The sequence below is a fragment of the Sinocyclocheilus grahami genome, unplaced genomic scaffold, assembly GCF_001515645.1.
Source record: "Sinocyclocheilus grahami isolate Dianchi unplaced genomic scaffold, SAMN03320097.WGS_v1.1 scaffold32.1, whole genome shotgun sequence".
Classification (NCBI taxonomy): Eukaryota; Metazoa; Chordata; class Actinopteri; order Cypriniformes; family Cyprinidae; genus Sinocyclocheilus; species Sinocyclocheilus grahami.
Window position 1 is genome coordinate 3,149,514 of NW_015505211.1, and position 19,954 is coordinate 3,169,467.

At 38.0% G+C, this 19,954-nt stretch overlaps 1 protein-coding gene across 1 annotated transcript in view; it reads left to right on the forward strand.

The window, feature by feature from the left end:
* LOC107577381 (microtubule-associated protein 6 homolog) overlaps window positions 1-16,628 on the forward strand; it is a 22,497-nt gene extending 5,869 nt beyond the window's left edge. The window contains exons 2-5 of the mRNA XM_016263468.1: window positions 5,639-5,852; window positions 6,604-6,812; window positions 11,226-11,336; window positions 16,479-16,628. Of these exons, the coding sequence (XP_016118954.1) occupies window positions 5,639-5,852; window positions 6,604-6,812; window positions 11,226-11,336; window positions 16,479-16,608 (664 nt within the window). The 3' untranslated portion in view covers window positions 16,609-16,628. The remainder of the gene's footprint in view (window positions 1-5,638; window positions 5,853-6,603; window positions 6,813-11,225; window positions 11,337-16,478) is intronic.
* Window positions 16,629-19,954: the final 3,326 nt, after the last annotated feature.

Consider the following 19,954-nt stretch of genomic DNA (forward strand, 5'->3'; position numbering starts at 1 on the left):
ACACTCACACTCTTTTGTGGAAATATATGGTGCTATATGTTGTTTATATATATATATATATATATATATATATATATATATATATATAGTGTATATATTATTTATCTCATATAATATGCATTTGTTTGAATTACACTGCAGGAAAGCACTTTATTGTAGGCCTACTACTGCGATTATCTCTGAAGTGTGCAGCGCAAGCAAGCCCCCTCAACAGCAGTTAAACATTCAGAGCAGCACAGACACGTTTACTTGTGCATTCGGTTCATTTTGTGCAGATATAAGTGGTAGTATTAAGGTTATGTAGTATAAATAACGAAGTGTATCCTATATGAGATAAATCTGATGAGTTAAATCCCGTTGATTAAAAACCCGCTATCAAAGTGCTTCATTGTACTGGTGATCTTCAGCGTGTGCAGCTCAAAACAGAAATGAGCGATGTGATGTGACATGTGGCCAAGTATGGTGTCCCATACTCAGAATTTGTGCTCTGCATTTAACCCATTCCCAAATACACAGCAATGACGAGTGAACACACACACATACACCATGAACACACACCTGGAGCAGTGGGCAGTCTTTTTTTTTTTTTGCTGTGGTGCCCGGGAAGCAGTTGGGGGTCCGATGCCTTGCTCAAGGGTCTCACTTCAGTCGTGGTATTGACGGTGGAAGAGAGCGCTGGTCATTCACTCCCCCCACCGACAATTCCAGCCAGTACGGAGACTCGAACCCGCAACCATTGAGATTCAAGTCTGACTCTCTAACCATTAGGCCACGACATTAAAGCTAAATAGAAATATAACTTTCACTAAAATTCAAATGAAATCTGAAAATATGAAATAAAAGGTAATTCATAGTATTAGTAAATACTATAATAGTATATAAATAATACTAGATATAGATTTTACATACTAGGGAAAATAAGAAAAAAATTAATTGTATTATGTGTGTATATACAGTGGGGCAAAAAAGTATTTAGTCAGCCACCAATTGTGCAAGTTCTCCCACTTAAAAGGATGAGAGAGGCCTGTAATTTTCATCATAGGTATACCTCAACTATGAGAGACAAAATGAGAAAAAAAAATCCAGAAAATCACATTGTAGGATTTTTAAAGAATTTATTTGCAAATTATGGTGGAAAATAAGTATTTGGTCAATAACAAAATTTCATCTCAATACTTTGTTATATACACTTTGTTGGCAATGACAGAGGTCAAACATTTTCTGTAAGTCTTCACAAGGTTTTCACACACAGTTGCTGGTATTTTGGCCCATTCCTCAAGAGCAGTAATGTTTTGGGGCTGTCGCTGGCAACACAGATTTTCAACTCCCTCCAAAGATTTTCTAGGGGGTTGAGATCGGGAGACTGGCTAGGCCACTCCAGGACCTTGAAATGCTTCTTACGAAGCCACTCCTTCGTTGCCCGGGCGGTGTGTTTGGGATCATTGTCATGCTGAAAGACCCAGCCACGTTTCATCTTCAATGCCCTTGCTGATGGAAGGAGGTTTTCACTCAAAATCTCACGATACATGGCCCCATTCATTCTTTCGTTTACACGGATCAGTCGTCCTGGTCCCTTTGCAGAAAAACAGCCCCAAAGCATGATGTTTCCACCCCCATGCTTCACAGTAGGTATGGTGTTCTTTGGATGCAACTCAGCATTCTTTCTCCTCCAAACACGACAAGTTGAGTTTTTACCAAAAAGTTCTATTTTGGTTTCATCTGACCATATGACATTCTCCCAATCCTCTTCTGGATCATCCAAATGCTCTCTAGCAAACTTCAGACAGGCCTGGACATGTACTGGCTTAAGCAGGGGGACACATCTGGCACTGCAGGATTTGAGTCCCTGGCAGCGCAGTGTGTTACTGATGGTAGCCTTTGTTACTTTGGTCCCAGCTCTCTGCAGGTCATTCACTAGGTCCCCCCGTGTGGTTCTGGGATTTTTGCTCACAGTTCTTGTGATAATACTTATTTTCCACGATAATTTGCAAAGAAATTCTTTAAAAATCCTACAATGTGATTTTCTGGATTTTTTTTCTTCTCATTTTGTCTCTCATAGTTGAGGTATACCTATGATGAAAATTACAGGCCTCTCATCTTTTTAAGTGGGAGAACTTGCACAATTGGTGGCTGACTAAATACTTTTTTCCCCACTGTATAAATATATATACATATTTCTATCATGACAACTCTCTGAAGATTTCAGCATGGTAATAGATATGACAATGTTAATATATTTGGTCTTGGCAGAATAGATCTGCTACACTGCTGAATTGCTGCTGCTGTTGGTTATTGCTGTTGTGGTAGATTATTGCTGCTGCTGTTGCAAAGCAAGTACAGGAACTTGTTGCCAATACGGTGCTGTGAGTATTTAAGACATACTGCTGCTGCACAAATAGCATATATAATAACCCGTAGCAGATCTATACAGGTGGAGCTGGGGAAGGTGGAGGGTTTCAGAGGAACTCTGAAAGTGTGCTGCGAAATGCTCTAGTGAATGCTAACTAGCCATTTATATGTAAAGCAGGAAGCTCATTGGCTGCGCATGCAAAATGAACCAATCAGCTTTTAACGCTGTGAATATCATCAGTTTGTGTTGATGACCCATCAGCCTGCACCATCTATATATATATATATATAGTAAATCATATAGAGAATTACAGGGCTAATCTCATTGGGATTCACTTGGAGACCAAAGTGAATGTCAGAAGGAATATGTCACGCTGTTGATGGAAACCTATTGATCTGACAGCAAGGCTGTTACTAGATAGAATAAGAAGGGACAATAAAAATCTAAATTAAATAATCAACTAAGATTGCACATTTAATTATTTGCAGTGCTGGTGGATTAATAGAATGAGTCAGTTTTACAGTATTCATTAATCCAAATACGCTGTCTATTTTTGGTAACATCAAGCACTGTCGTCATCTAACAGGTCTAGACTACAAAATAATCAGGATGTAGTTTTTGGATCCAAGTAAAAAGCAAAACAGCTTTACATGCTTCTGTTAAACACCACGTTACTCCAATGTGCCAAGTCTACCCATGGTGCACTGCTCTGGCTCCCCACTACACAATTCTCTAGTGCCAGCCCAGCATATCACCATAGTGACAAGGCTGCTCACAAAAGCTCAATGCCTGGGGAGAGGAAGAAGTATCAACCTCACTGTATGCTCAAATCTACAGATGACTTTTGATGACAGCACTTAATTAAATGTGTGAGCTCATTTGAATAAATACTGTGCTTTTCCATTCAATTAATTCTGTTAAATTAGAAAATAAGCTGGTGTAATACAGCATTGTAGAACAGTGTTGATGCCCGTTATCAAATGAATGATTTGACAACTGGTACCAAGTACTCATTTACAATAAGCACACTAAGCTCATTGTTGGGAGTCCTGTTGTATGTGTGTAACAGCCTTCTCTCTCTGTCTTTATGTCTTTCTCATTCTCTGTCTGTCTTGTTCTACGTGTGTGTGTGTGTGTGTGTGTGTGTTGCAGTATAAACTCTGACTCCTCCCTCTTCTTCTTTCATGTTTGTCCTGTGAGTCTTTGGTGCCTGTGGCCTTGGACTTCTATGAGCTGCTTTTGTGCTGCCGTTTTTTCAAGCATTCTGACTGGACTTCATTTGTCTTATGTAACAACTTTCACTTCTTTCTTTCCGCTTCCCTGTGCTCTCGACAGGGAGAGAAGGGAGGCCTTCCTTTAAATCAAAACTCTAGCAATATCATCAAATTAACATTCCCAAAGAACAATTTATCAGAAATACATGTTTGTACATGGTCCTTGCTTAGGCTAATTTTCTAGCTAGGTTTTGATGTATCCTTAACACACAACTAAATTAATTGTTCATACTTTTTGCATACTTTTAAAGATATTTCCATTGTAATAAATAATTAATATTTTTATAGTGATTTTGTTTAAGATTGAAAGTTTGGGTCTGGGACATGGGTCAAATCTTTATACATATCGATACATTTTTACAACCTGAGAGTCTGAGAGAGAATTATTTTCTGTTGTTTTTCTGCTTTGTTGTTGATAGAAATGCACATGTATTTAACCTGAAATATTCTTTTAAAACACATTGCATGGGGCATGGTTTTCAGTTTTCACATCCCCTGTTTTCTCTGAGGAGGTAAATGCTCCCCCACATGCTGTCCCATGACTTTGTTCATCAACTTGGTGCTCACCTAATAATGGGCCCTTTCTGTTTAGAATCCTAAAGGAGTGTGATCTAGTAATGTTATCTATTCTCATCTCCAATTTTTCTCTTTTTTTTAGGCCTTATTATAATATATCGGAATGGTTGATTCGGTTTCATATAGAGATGTATTAATTTGCTCCTTACTCTCATAAACTAAAGCAACTAATTGATCTAATGGGATGATAATGGTTCACTTTGCCTGGCATTCCCGTCTCTTTCTGTCCTGTCAATCCTAATCAATACAGCCTACCCTCTGAGGCTGTAATGTTAAGGAATCAAAAATAAAGAGAGAGAGGTCAAAAGGAATTTTTTAAAATGAAAATGAATAGAACTCATGTAAATGTTTACAGTGAATATCCATTATTCCATCTTTGCTCAGCTAGAAATCCTCAGCTAGAGTGCAACACACTCACAAGACATCATGATTAGAATTCAGAAAACAAGTGCACAAATTGGTCTGAGTGCTTCATTAGTGAAACAGTTTGTTTTTGAATGATTTACAAAAAAACTGAGTTTGTCCGAGACGTCTGTTTTGTGCTGGTCTTAGTGAGAGAGTTCTGTCTGTATGCGTGCATGTGTGTTAGATGCATTGCAGATAAGTTGCACGATGGATAATCTGCAATACACATACCCGTGAAGTATATACATTTTGTCTGTATCATCTCAGTGAATAAAGACTCATTACTCATCTTAAAGGAAGGGCCTCAGGAAAAACTCTATGTGATGCAAATGAGGGAGGGGGATCTCTGCATTATATCAATCTAGATCTATAATGCAGTGTCTATATATAGCAGTACCAAGTAGTTATTCTATATGTAGTCTTTGATGTATCGCATAGCGCCTTGATGTAATTTGAAATATTGTTTTCTTGATGTGTTTGTTCTGACAGAACATAAAAATTAATGTTAAAAACAGTGATTGTTAACCATATATAAAATTTAATATAAACCAATTAAAATTCAATTCTAGTTTTGTGACTAGCCTATGTATGATGTAATATATGAGGTCATCTACTATATGTCGGTGTACTTCTAAACATTGACAGTGTAACTTTTGTCAGATATGTGCATTTCTTTTCAGAAAAAAATGGATCAAAAATATTGATGACTCATCTTAGACTTGGATGGTTTAGCCAATCAAATGCTCTCTAGAATGAGAATGTCCCACCCCCACATGCCACAGACTAACAAATTGCAAATAATGGTTGACAGCTATGAAACTAAAGCCTATTGGCTAAAACAAAACATGGGTCATTATTTTTTTCCAATAAATTCCCCAACTCAGTTTTAATGGTGGACATTAAGGATAATATTTCAGTGTCATACTCTTTCTGGTTTGTACAATATGGTCTTGAAATTCAAAATGTGTCGGTTGAATCACTCACTACACTCAATTTCCCAATAATTGTGATGTTATCTGTTTCTTAATGTCAGGACTGAGTTCAAAGCCTACACAGACGTAAAACCCGTGAAGCTCATCAGGGCTAAGTCTCAGTATCATCCTCCCGATGGGAAGACTGATCAGGAGACCAGCTACAGCGCCACCTACAGGCCCTACCAGGCCACTCAGCAGCCAGATGAAAACAAGGCCCTGGAGAGGAGGAGGATACGCACACTGTACCATGAACCTTACAGAGAGAGCAGTAAGGTAAGAGCTGTGGAAGTTAAGGAAAAACAACACAATATTCAGATTAGCAGTTGGGTTTTTTAATAGGTTGATCCTGCCCTAATTTTTTAATGTTTGGTTGCATTCTTATTTATAAGTGTATGTTTGTTGCAAAAGGCTGGAAAACAATTTTTGGGTTCAGCAACTTCATGATGTCAGCAGTGTACAGTATGTGCTCAGTGGCTGGAAAATAACTGAACAACAGTTTTCTTCTCCGCAGTACTTTTTCAAAGTTGTTTGACATAACTTTGGCCTCAAGCTTTGAGTGTATTTTCTGAGTGAATCGGCATCAGTTCTTTATTTCATTATGTTGAGCGACCTGTGACATGACAGACTTCTCTGTGGAGACATATGACAGACCTTTCCAATCATTTAGTCTGTTTAAACCCGCCCCTTCCTTACAGTCAACCTCAAGCTCACATTCAGATATGCCTTCATCCAATCAACAGTCGATGGAGAGAACCAAGTCCTCACCCTACATTTTTTTTCTTTTTTAAATAATTCCATTTCACTCAAATGTATGTCACAACACTGAATAAAATATATTTTCTGCTGACATGCCCAGGGCTGAATTAGCAGGAAATATAATCTATTAAAAAATAACCAACAATATCACTGTCCAACATGCCCATCCAATCCGAATCCCATCCTATGGTATTTTCCATTGAATAACAAAATATGTCACATAACGGTTGTAAAATACCATTTGTGTGCCATTTTATGTCTTATACAGGTGGAGAAAACCAGTCTTCCTCGCTCCAAACCCAAAAAGAGCACAGCTGCCACACCTGGCAAACCTCTGAAGAAGTCCAAGGAGAAGCAGGTGACATCATTGCGTGGTTCGAAGAAGAAGAGCTCCGAGAACCAACCGGAGAGCAGAGCAGGGCAAGGCGACAAGGAGAAAAGTAAAGAGATCAGCAACAAACTGGCTGAGGCGAAAGAGTAAAAACCATTGCACTTCTTCTCTTATTTAATCTCTTCCCGAAAGGGTGAAAGCAGAACGAAGGCTGCAAATTATTTAATAAGAGGTTCTCATTCCTTTACTGTTCTGTCCATTGCTGCCCCCTCCCTCTCTCTCTCTCTCTTTCTCTCTCTTCCTATCTGATGCACCTCTCGTTTTATTCCTCACTGTATATTTCCAATACCCCCCACCTCTCTTTCTCTCACACTCTCTTTTTCTCTGAGAGGTCAGTGGGCTGATTTTACAAAATTTTCAGGGTTGGATTTGATGTTTTTCTCCTATTTTGCCTCACAATCTCGCCCAGTAATATCAAAGCGTTTGCATTTACTATAGCTCCACCCACTCTCCTCATCTCCACGACGAGGTTTCCATGGCAGCCACTCTACTGGTTGGCCAGTGAATGCTCTTATTTTGCATGGAGCCATTGGCTCTGTATGCACTTACCATCAGATGCACAGACTGGTGGGTTTCATTTATCAAGGGTTTTAAAATGAAGCTGATATGTATCCGATAAGCCTTTTGAAATCATCTTTATGTAAATTAGGCAACACATAGAAACCACAAAGGCCAATTTCTCAATCAAAAATCTTTGATAAATGTGCATCTTTGGTTTTAAGACTATATTAATCTGCTTGCTTTGCCTGTTTTATGTTATCATTTTATTGATCAAACACCCCAAGCTCCCAAGTGATATGATATGATCTCAGATCACTTTGGTGCTGTGATGATTTTAATTATTTTGTTTTCTTGAGAACCATTCCATATCATGAAAATGTTGATGAATCCTTATAGGAACAGGATATCTCTAAATAGAACATCAGTATCTCCAAAAAAAACATCTGTCAAGGTCATATAAGACAACTTTGCCTGGACAACCAAATGGATGTAGTACTACTGTAACATGATATTGCATTATGGGATGTACTGTAAATTTGTATTTGGATAGAATAGGATTTAAATGTTTACTGTGATTTTATGTGCAAAACAAACCAATAGAAATTCAGTTTTTTGTACAAACTAAAGTATGTTTATGTATTGTTTGGTTTTGAGGTTTTGGTGGAATTCTATTCCATCATGCACCATAAAATATGTAAGGACCACAACACAACATTTAACATTATCTTCCACTCTGCCCAACTGTTTCTTTTTCTCTCACATGCACACTTCCCATCCCCCCAAAGGGAGCCCCCGAGGTAGACAGATGGGGTTCCCAAAAGTAGAATGAACTCAAAAGGTCAATAGATTAGACAGCTTTAAAATCAAAGCCCTTCTTTATGTGAATGCAGATTCAACGTATTAATTATTAATGACTTTTCCCAGAGTGTCTCCTTCTTTGTTTTGCTCCTGCATCCCCCATTGTTCAATGACTGACATGATCTGTATTCTTGACTAATTGTTCTGTTTGTTATCATGTGTCCCTTGATGTAATGGTAAGTCAAATGCAGTCTGTTCGGAATGCTGTTTGTTTACTCTCGATTGCATGATCATGTCATCTTTGTTTGTTTTATTCAAAAGTTGGCCCCAAAAAGGCCTCTTCCCAAGATGCACATGTATGTATAAGGGGAAATTTCATGTGACATTTACTTGTTTCCGTCTGGTAACAAAATTGGCACACAAGCCCTCATCACAATCTCTGAATCAAGTGACCTTAGAGGTTGTGAGCCTGTAATGCAAACTTAAAACTAACTTAAAAGAATAAAAATCTATCATCATTTACTCACCCAAATAGTGTTTCAAACCTGGACAAAAACCATTATATCACAGAAGAAAGAAAGAAAGTCATACATGTTTGGAACGACATTAGGGTTAGTAAATGATTTCAATTTTGGGTGGACTACCCCTTTATAGTTTAAAGCTGATACATTCACAGAGATGATTTTGTGTTGGCAGTGAAATCTTTTTAGATATAATCTGATCAGGCCTTATGTAACAGCTCATAATTATGGCTTTGCATGTGACAGGACACTGTCGCAGATTCATGTCAGTTTGTGATAAAGGAACAAAGAGGTTGGTAGTTCATTGGACTGAATAGCATTCATTTTAGTATCTAAATATCTTCATTTGCTGGCATTATGGGAGTGCATTGTGTAAGATAATGCTTTGCATTGTTTTTTTTGTTTTTTTTTTAACCATGTACCTCCCCTCTGCAAATCCTCTCTGTCTCTGGTCTCATCCTTTGAGGTCTTCTTCATTTTCAGTATGTCAAGTATGTGATCTCATTGTCCTGTTTGCCCAATCAGTGCACAGTAATTCTGTAATCTATTGCCAGATTGAAGAAATTTCAAATTTCATTGAACACACGGTACTTCTATCCCTCACAGCCTCATTTTCATTCCTGTCAGAAATTAAATATGGCACTACCCTGGCTGCATTCAGAATAGTATACTACTCTCATAATATTTTATAAAGCTAAAAATATACAGGAATAGTAAGAATAGCATGCTATTCAAGTTCAGCCGTAATCTTTTTATCTTTCATGGTGTGCACCATTAGCAGTCTTAACACTAGAAAGCGAAGATTCTTCTTCATGTATGAGCTTGATTGACACAGCCATTCTGCAGCGACTTTCCCATTGACATACCATACCATGTACAATTTTGTTCAAAGGCAGTTGAGATGTATTATAACTATGTTTACTATTATTTATGAAAATATATAATACATTAGAATGCATTGTGAATACCTTGAATGTATTATAGCTATACACAGGCTTCAAGTCCAGAGACATAGACATTCTGTTGAACTTGTGGAAAGAATTCGTAAAGAATGAAAGTATCTGTTTCTTCAGTCTGGCTGTAGAATAGCCCATTCTCTTCTGCACTGTGCTCTGAAGCTGACTGCGCCACAGGGTGAGGGCCTTTTCTTGTATTTTGCAGCCTTTGGTTCAGCCGTAATCTTTTTATCTTTCATGGTGTGCACCATTAGCAGTCTAACACTAGAAAGCGAAGATTCTTCTTCATGTATGAGCTTGATTGACACAGCCATTCTGCAGCGACTTTCCCATTGACATACCATACCATGTACAATTTTGTTCAAAGGCAGTTGAGATGTATTATAACTATGTTTACTATTATTTATGAAAATATATAATACATTAGAATGCATTGTGAATACCTTGAATGTATTATAGCTATACACAGGCTTCAAGTCCAGAGACATAGACATTCTGTTGAACTTGTGGAAAGAATTCGTAAAGAATGAAAGTATCTGTTTCTTCAGTCTGGCTGTAGAATAGCCCATTCTCTTCTGCACTGTGCTCTGAAGCTGACTGCGCCACAGGGTGAGGGCCTTTTCTTGTATTTTGCAGCCTTTGGTGACTCAGTTACTGTTCATATAATGGGAATTAAGGGACGACATTGTTGGGAGACAGAGGAGGAGCAGCTAACGGGTTGTACATGTCAATGAGTGTGAGTGTGTGTGTGCTTAGCACAGGTGCTATCTATAGTCCATGCATACTGAAAAAGGAGAGAATAAAATATGTTATGTGAAAGGGCCTCAGATTTAACTGTGGAAATGTGAATTGTGATTTCTCTCGCTTGCTCATATTTATTGAAATGAATAAATGCAAACGCAGAAACAGAGGTGTTGTGGTTCATTTTGTTTGAGATGTGGGAGGGTTTGGGAACTCAATGGTAGGTGCATCTGTATCGTTTCTCCCTGTCCCTCTGTCTGTCTCTCTTGTCACTGTCATAGACGTCGAATCCACATGGAAGAGAAATATTCCGAAGTTTATGGTTTACGTTTGATTTTGCGATTCTCATATTTTGTGTGTGAAAGGCTCTGGAATAGGTTCTGGCATCTTTTAGGTTGTGCATATTGCTGTCAGCTGAGAGTTGAGAAATATATGTTTGCATCTTGAGTGAATCTGATATATTGCGGCTTTCAGTGCCTCATATGTGCAAAGTAATAAAAGGTGCAAAACTTCCTATTCCAGGACCAAATATCATAGATTTACCTAAAAACTGGAATTATTCCATCCTGAATAGACTGAAATCGTCCTTGAAAGATCAATATGTGTCAGTTACTGTGAGTCTCTAATGACTGGCTTTAATTATGTGATTGATTGATTGAAATTTGGTTGATTTACATAATGATTTTATGCTTTGGGAGTCAAAGGAATGGTTCACCCTAAAACAAAAACAGTTGTCATTTACTCACCCTAGTGTCATTCCAAACTTGTATGACTTTCTTTATTCTATTGAATACAACCGTTTTGACATATAATGATATTTGTATGGGAAAAAAGCATTCTGCAAATCATTTCCACATAAGTCATACCAATTTGGAATGACATAAGGGTGAGTAAATGATGGCAGAATTTTCATTTTTGGTTGAACTATCCCTTTAATTACTTTAATGTTTAGCTAACGAGTAATCTTGTCGTTCGTTTGAAGGGTTTTGCTAAAACAGTACCACTACATTCAGCTCTGTCAGCCCATCCGAGATACTGGTTGGGTGCAGACACTAAAGCAACACCTGTGGCGCTGTGCGATGCCCGACCCAAGGTAATTCTCGCCTGAGATTAGTTACGCTTCTTCCGCCTTCATCCGTACTTCAGCAGCACAATTATTACTCACTGAGAGAAAGTGTAGTGTTGCTAGTGCTTCGTACTCTCTAGTGTTTCCATTGAGACTTTAGTACACCATAACTGTTCAGTGTTCGTCATCTTTTGATTTGCTCCCATGCGTATTCTCTTCCATATGGAAAGTGTTGGGCCAAAGGAGGCTGACTAGGACAGTTTGACTGCTCATGTATGTTGTTTTCCTGTTGTTAATGTTATTTTTGGAGGATGTTGAGCACTTTGTTACAGTTTTTTTTATAAACATGCATGTTCTGTTTTAATGTTGACTACCATCACATACAGGCGTGTTACTGTGTTCTTGTAGAAAAATAGGTCAGGGAAAAGGCCTTTTTTTCTTAATGTACTCATCTGAGGCATTGCTCTCATTAGAAGAGTTTGAAGTGTCACATCTTTTTTGTGGTACTTGTAATTTGATGTACTATAGTATTAATCTCTTCTCCCTACTGCAAGAACAATCCATTTACAGTGAACTTTTAATGTCATTCATAGATTAATTATTTTTTCATTTTTTATTTTCAGGAGATTCATGAAATTGAACTTGATGATATTTAAATCTTTAGTTTTAGAAGTTAGAACAATATCATAGATTTACCTAAAAACTGGAATTATTCCATCCTGTATAGACTGAAATTGTCCTTGAAAGATCAATATGTGTCAGTTACTGTGAGTCTCTAATGACTGGCTTTAATTATGTGATTGATTGATTGAAATTTGGTTGATTTACATAATGATTTTATGCTTTGGGAGTTAAAGGAATGGTTCACCCTAAAACAAAAACAGTTGTCATTTACTCACCCTAGTGTCATTCCAAACTTGTATGACTTTCTTTATTCTATTGAATACAACCGTTTTGACATATAATGATATTTGTATGGGAAAAAAAGCATTCTGCAAATAATTTCCACATAAGTCATACCAATTTGGAATGACATAAGGGTGAGTAAATGATGGCAGAATTTTCATTTTTGGTTGAACTATCCCTTTAATTACTTTAATGTTTAGCTAACGAGTAATCTTGTCGTTCGTTTGAAGGGTTTTGCTAAAACAGTACCACTACATTCAGCTCTGTCAGCCCATCCGAGATACTGGTTGGGTGCAGACACTAAAGCAACACCTGTGGCGCTGTGCGATGCCCGACCCAAGGTAATTCTCGCCTGAGATTAGTTAAGCTTCTTCCGCCTTCATGCGTACTTCAGCAGCACAGTTATTACTCACTGAGAGAAACTAGTGTTGCTAGTGCTTCGTACTCAAGTGTTTCCATCGAGACTTTAGTACACCATAACTGTTTAGTGTTCTTCATCTTTTGATTTGCTCCCATGCGTATTCTCTTCCATATGGAAAGTGTTGGGCCAAAGGAGGCTGACTAGGACAGTTTGACTGCTCATGTATGTTGTTTTCCTGTTGTTAATGTTATTTTTGGAGGATGTTGAGCACTTTGTTACAGTTTTTTTTATAAACATGCATGTTCTGTTTTAATGTTGACTACCATCACATACAGGCGTGTTACTGTGTTCTTGTAGAAAAATAGGTCAGGGAAAAGGCCTTTTTTTCTTAATGTACTCATCTGAGGCATTGCTCTCATTAGAAGAGTTTGAAGTGTCACATCTTTTTTGTGGTACTTGTAATTTGATGTACTATAGTATTAATCTCTTCTCCCTACTGCAAGAACAATCCATTTACAGTGAACTTTTAATGTCATTCATAGATTAATTATTTTTTCATTTTTTATTTTCAGGAGATTCATGAAATTGAACTTGATGATATTTAAATCTTTAGTTTTAGAAGTTAGAACAGCACATTGCATTCTTGTTCAGTGGTGTCTGTCTTCTTGTTTTCATGCTGCTTTTATTTCTGGACTTGGAATTGCTTTGAACAGCCTGAGATCACGGTTATAATTCATCTATTTATTTGGAGGATGGGGTCCGAATGTCTGAGATATCAAAGGAGTTTGGGTTTGGGGCATTGTGATTTATTGTGCTGCGTTACGTCATTTTTTCAACCATGTCCGATACTAAATTAAGTGCGACACACTTTGCAAAAAGCGTGGGAATTGTCGATGCTGCTTCCCGATAAGAAATTAAATTCCTCCGTCCAGCTGTTGTTGAATTTGCAGCTATATTTTGTTTTGTTTTGTTTTTTCACGTAGCACCACCTGAGCTTTCTAATCAGTGATGCTTGATTCAACTTCAACCGTCTAGCCCAGGGCTGGGCAAACTTGGCCCTTCCAGGCCACTTTCCTTCAGAGTTTAGCTCCAACCCTAATCAAACACACCTGAACCAGCTAATCACTGTCTTCAAGACTACTAGAAGGCTACAGGCAGGTGAGTTTTATCAGGGTTGGATCAAATCTCTGCAGGAAAGTGGCCTGGAAGGGCCAAGTTTGCCCATCACTGGTCTAGCCTATATGCACAGATATCAACAGCGCAACTGAGTTGTAGGTTGCCAGGTTGACGTCACATATGGGTTCAAAATTGTATGATCTGTCTATTGTGTGAGTAGGATGCGTTTCATACAAGATCGCGCAACTGGTCAACCTTGGAATAATATATTGATGTGATTATTCATATAAGGAGGTAGGGCCATACAAATTACGGGAGTTTCCCGGGAAAAATAACAAAGCGGGAGATGGGTGTGAAATACGGGAGACTCCCGGGAAAAACGGGAGTGTTGACAGGTAGCCTATGGCATCTATAGGAAGAGGGAAAATGAAGAAACTGCCTGTAATTGCCCGTGAAAACTCGCCTTTTATATATTTTTTAAAATAAAAATACAAAGTTATAGTGAAATAAGACGTTTATTATTATTACCGTTTAATAAATTACATCCATTTGGAAAATTACCACTTCTCATTGGGTGGGCCACAGCTGAAAGCCTCGCCACTGCTTTTGAGTATATAGTTAAATGCAATATTTCACTAAAAAAGAAATAGTATAAATATATATAATGCTTATTTATTTAATCATAAAACATTTTTGAGTGTTTTTATAGCAAGATCTGGCAACAGTAATGAGTAGCCTAATTCTAACCTACCCTGTGATTTCTTGCAACGCACATCCAGAAAAGACAGAACTGATACAAATTTAATAACAGCTAGTTGTTCGGTTTGGTTCCATACACACTAGATTTTCTGTAGTAGCCTAAATGCGGTTGTCACTACCTGCATTTCTCAGGAGTCAATTCGGTTGTAGAATACGGTCCTGTGTGTACGGAACGGGATTAGACACTAAAAGGTTAACTGCAGTGTAGGCTATACGTGGCCTGTTTGCTATTTCTTCTGGCGGAAGGATTCCATTTAATGAATTTGCTTAATCCAATAGCGTTTTAAAGAACGTTTGCGTCCTTATAATTTAAATATGTAGCCTAGTGACTGTTTGAATACAGTGAAAACGTAAATAACGTTACAGTCCCAGCTAAATGGGTTAATGTCTACTGTGCCTCGTGCCTACAACGCCCTTTTTCTGCGGCTATATTGACGATAGAAACGGATATATTTAGCATATGTTACTGTACTGGGTATTACACGTAGCCTATTTCTCATGAGAATATTCATTCAAGCATTTGCTTGACCGTTATGACTCGCATCGGTTTCAATATACAATTTCTAAATAGAAATGATGAGTATAATTTGGTCTCAGAATGCTCAAAGCTCGTTTCTAGTGCGCGCTGTTATCTTCCGGATGAAACACCTCATGTTGTGTGTCTCTCTCTCTTTCTCTCCCTCTGTCGCCCTTCCGCTCCTCCTTTGGCAATAACACTGTGCTGCTCCTTAGAGAATCAGAGTCTGGCCTCGGACGAGTCAGCGTCATACAAGATCGCGCAACTGGTCAACCTTGGAATAATATATTGATGTGATTATTCATATAAGGAGGTAGGGCCATACAAATTACGGGAGTTTCCCGGGAAAAATAACAAAGCGGGAGATGGGTGTGAAATACGGGAGACTCCCGGGAAAAACGGGAGTGTTGACAGGTAGCCTATGGCATCTATAGGAAGAGGGAAAATGAAGAAACTGCCTGTAATTGCCCGTGAAAACTCGCCTTTTATATATTTTTTAAAATAAAAATACAAAGTTATAGTGAAATAAGACGTTTATTATTATTACCGTTTAATAAATTACATCCATTTGGAAAATTACCACTTCTCATTGGGTGGGCCACAGCTGAAAGCCTCGCCACTGCTTTTGAGTATATAGTTAAATGCAATATTTCACTAAAAAAGAAATAGTATAAATATATATAATGCTTATTTATTTAATCATAAAACATTTTTGAGTGTTTTTATAGCAAGATCTGGCAACAGTAATGAGTAGCCTAATTCTAACCTACCCTGTGATTTCTTGCAACGCACATCCAGAAAAGACAGAACTGATACAAGTTTAATAACAGCTAGTTGTTCGGTTTGGTTCCATACACACTAGATTTTCTGTAGTAGCCTAAATGCGGTTGTCACTACCTGCATTTCTCAGGAGTCAATTCGGTTGTAGAATACGGTCCTGTGTGTACGGAACGGGATTAGACACTAAAAGGTTAACTGCAGTGTAGGCTATACGTGGCCTGTTTGCTATTTCTTCTGGCGGAAGGATTCCATTTAATGAATTTGCTTAATCCAATAGCGTTTTAAAGAACGTTTGCGTCCTTATAATTTAAATATGTAGCCTAGTGACTGTTTGAATACAGTGAAAACGTAAATAACGTTACAGTCCCAGCTAAATGGGTTAATGTCTACTGTGCCTCGTGCCTACAACGCCCTTTTTCTGCGGCTATATTGACGATAGAAACGGATATATTTAGCATATGTTACTGTACTGGGTATTACACGTAGCCTATTTCTCATGAGAATATTCATTCAAGCATTTGCTTGACCGTTATGACTCGCATCGGTTTCAATATACAATTTCTAAATAGAAATGATGAGTATAATTTGGTCTCAGAATGCTCAAAGCTCGTTTCTAGTGCGCGCTGTTATCTTCCGGATGAAACACCTCATGTTGTGTGTCTCTCTCTCTTTCTCTCCCTCTGTCGCCCTTCCGCTCCTCCTTTGGCAATAACACTGTGCTGCTCCTTAGAGAATCAGAGTCTGGCCTCGGACGAGTCAGCGATTATTATTCCGCGGGTACCTCTGGAAGAGAACCACTGGTGGAACGAGCAGAAGCACGTCGGGGAGTAGTCCGGTTCGCTCCGGATGTCAAGTACTGACACAAAGCACACGAGAAAGAGGAAGCCAGCTATAGGACAGAACAATGAAGTAATGAGAAATATTTCGAAAATATTTTTGCAGACAGAATGAGAGACGTGTTCAATTAAAGTACTGTATGTATATAGGCTATTGTATAGGTTAAGATTAAAAGATGAGCTTCCAATGAGAAAAACATGAACAAAAAGTAACTGTGCTCCCAGACTGTTTGCAACAACTGAAATGGTGCTATAAATGTATTTTCTGTTTCATACTATTTCTCAAAACATAGTGTTCCCATGATGATCATTTAAAGTAGCAAATATCATGTGTCATTAAGTGCTTCCTTAAATTATACCATACTGTTTGAAAGTCTAATAAATGTGATTAAATTAGTGTATATCTGGCTGTTTTCGTGTTTCATTGCAATATCCATTAAGAAATATGTTCCTCATAGTTTTTTTATTAATAATAATAAACAATAAAAAATATATATTTTTTGACATTAATTAAAAAATATCTGATGCATCCTGGATACTCATCAAGTATCAGTATCATACTGTATATTTAATTTGAGTCCATTATGACAACAATAGAAGTCACTGGAAAGTCCCCATCATGATGAAAACACTGGGGGGCTGTCATTTCCCATTTTCCAAGTCAGCTGTTTTCGTACTAATCTTCTGAATAATTCAAAGTTTAGCGGGAATTCTGGACAGAGATCTAATGTAAAATGAATAGCTTAAGAGGCACAGTAGCACATAGTTACTCCTGAGTCCTGTCTGCTGTGAACTGTGGGAATCTTTGTTGAACCTGATCTTTTGAGAGAGAGAAAGTCCTGAGGGTTGCTTTTCTAGTTTCACAGGGCAGATATTACACAGACAAGGAGAACATGAGAGACAAAGACCACACTTATATCGGAATACATTGTAGATGGTGATCACCAGCTGGTTGGGACCAAACCAACTAACCATGAGCTAAGCTGGGCTTTTATTTAAATTACAACACAAATGCTTCATCTGCATTCTTATAATTGCATTTACTGGAATAAAGGACATTAACTTTGTGTCCTTCCTTTCAACAGCCCATTGCCCACGACCGGGTCTTATTAAGTTACACATCCTTTTTTATTTAAATAGATAATAAATATAATTATGAAGAAAATAAATAATCTGTGTGCATGTGTGTGTGTGTCCTGGAAGGGTTCTAGCACTAATTAACAGAAGACGAGGGAAACAGTAATTAAGATAACAGTGATATTTCTGTTGGTTTACATCTTGATCCTGATGCAACTAACAAATCAAGATTTTAAAATGCAACCTAAATAGTAAAAATGACCAGTGTGTAAGATATGACCTGTTTTTGATTACACATATGAATTCACATGCAAACATAAACATGCTCACACCCATGAAAACGCACAAATACACACAGTTCCACAGCTCCTGGAGGCCAAACTGAGATGTTGCCACGGAGACGCCGTACTTTTAGCATGTAGCTGAATAATAATTGGTGAACTGAAGATATGTATGACTCCCCCATCTCTGAAATACACTTGTTACACTCCATGTCTCTGGAGAATTCACAAACCCCTTCAGCCTACAAAAGATCGAGGAGGCCTTGTTTACTAGTTCTCTCACAGGCTCCATGCACTCAAAGTCTCAGCAGATAGTCACATTATTTTTAGGAAATGTTAAATCCTCCCTACAAGGTTGTGAATAATTGATTGGAACATATTCTGTTTACAAAGGCCTCCATATACTCATATTAGATTTTCATCTGTCTAAATGTATAGCACATAACACATACAGACAACAGACCAAAGCTGGTATCAAATTGTACAGCTAATACAACAGAGTCCTCTAGTGGCATATTTAAGAAAGGGGCACAACATCACTGGAAAAGGGCGGATTTAGTAGTTTTTGTGTGCAATTTTCCTAAATGATATATAAGTATTCAATCAATTTAAATATCTATACCAGTGCCACAATAGACATTGGGGAGGAGAAGCACCCTCGCAAATAATTAGAAATGGACACATTTCTCTCCCATTTGATATTGTTGATGAATCTTTGTTTGTGGTAAGGATGACAAAGTTTTAAAAGTATTTTTTAGGCTGATCTGCCTCAGCAGCGGTCTATCAACGCTCCTAATGTCAGAATGATTGACATGGCCAATCAAATCAAAGAAGGCAGGAAATTCCCGCGCGACGCTTCAGTTTTTAAAGGGGTCATATGATGCTATTTTAAAGATCATTATTTGGTGTAACAGAATATGTTGACATGCTTTAATGTTAAAAAAACACATTATTTTTCAAATACTGTACATTATTGTAGGTCCTCTATGCCCCGCCTCTCTCAAACACTTCGTTTTCTACAAAGCCCCTCCTTTCAACAAGCGCAGTCTGCTCTGATTGGCCAGTTGACCCAGTGCATTGTGATTGGCCGAACACCACAAGCACGTGTCAGAAATGTAATACCATAATCTCGAGCTTCAGTTTTCAAAGTAAATCAAAGACAGTTAAAATGTCATTAGTTTTACCATTGCCAGATTGTCATAGCAAAGTCGGAATTCACCCTTTTCTTTTGTTTAGAAATAGCCTTTGTGCACAGCCAGCTTTGTACTCTTCTAGGTTCAAAAAACTGTTGTCCATAAAATGCGTTGCACAAATTCGAACATCTGGGTTGTGCTGTTCTGTTGTAAATAAATCTTAACCAATGATTCCTACTTGCGTCTACTTCCGGAAGGCCAAATAAAGTGCTTTTGCTTTCGCACTGAAACACAGCGTCTCCCTGACATGGCTGCATCAACACTACTGCTGTTCCTGAAACCATGCCTTCTTTCTTTGAGTGCACATTTGGGCGGCATTATGCTAATATTTCCACATAGTGACGTAGACGCGGGGGCGTGTTAGAACGAGCTGTTTTAGGTAGGCGTGGTTGACTCTGAACTTTTATAAAGAATATCGCTTTGGATTTGAGACTTCTTTGCAACTTTACAGATCTTCTTTATGCACCAAGAGCTTGTAACACCCCAAAGAGAAAGGAAAAATTGAAATCGCATCATAACGGTGAAAGAATGCGAGGTAAGATGCAAGCAGCTCAACATTTAATATTTCATTACGGTTTTATTATCAACCTTATTTTGCACAGCGGAAGTAAGCCGCTTTCTGTGAATGTGCGAGACTTCCGCTTTATTAGCCGCAGTAGGGAAATAACGAGAATTACAAGCGCAGTAAACGGTCAAATTGTATGTGTGTTTATAATTAAGACAACACATTAAAAATAAAATGTTAAGAAACACCAGTTTGCAATATCAAGCGGCAAAACGAGCTGTTTTGTACAGCTAAAAATAGCTGGAAGCGGATGA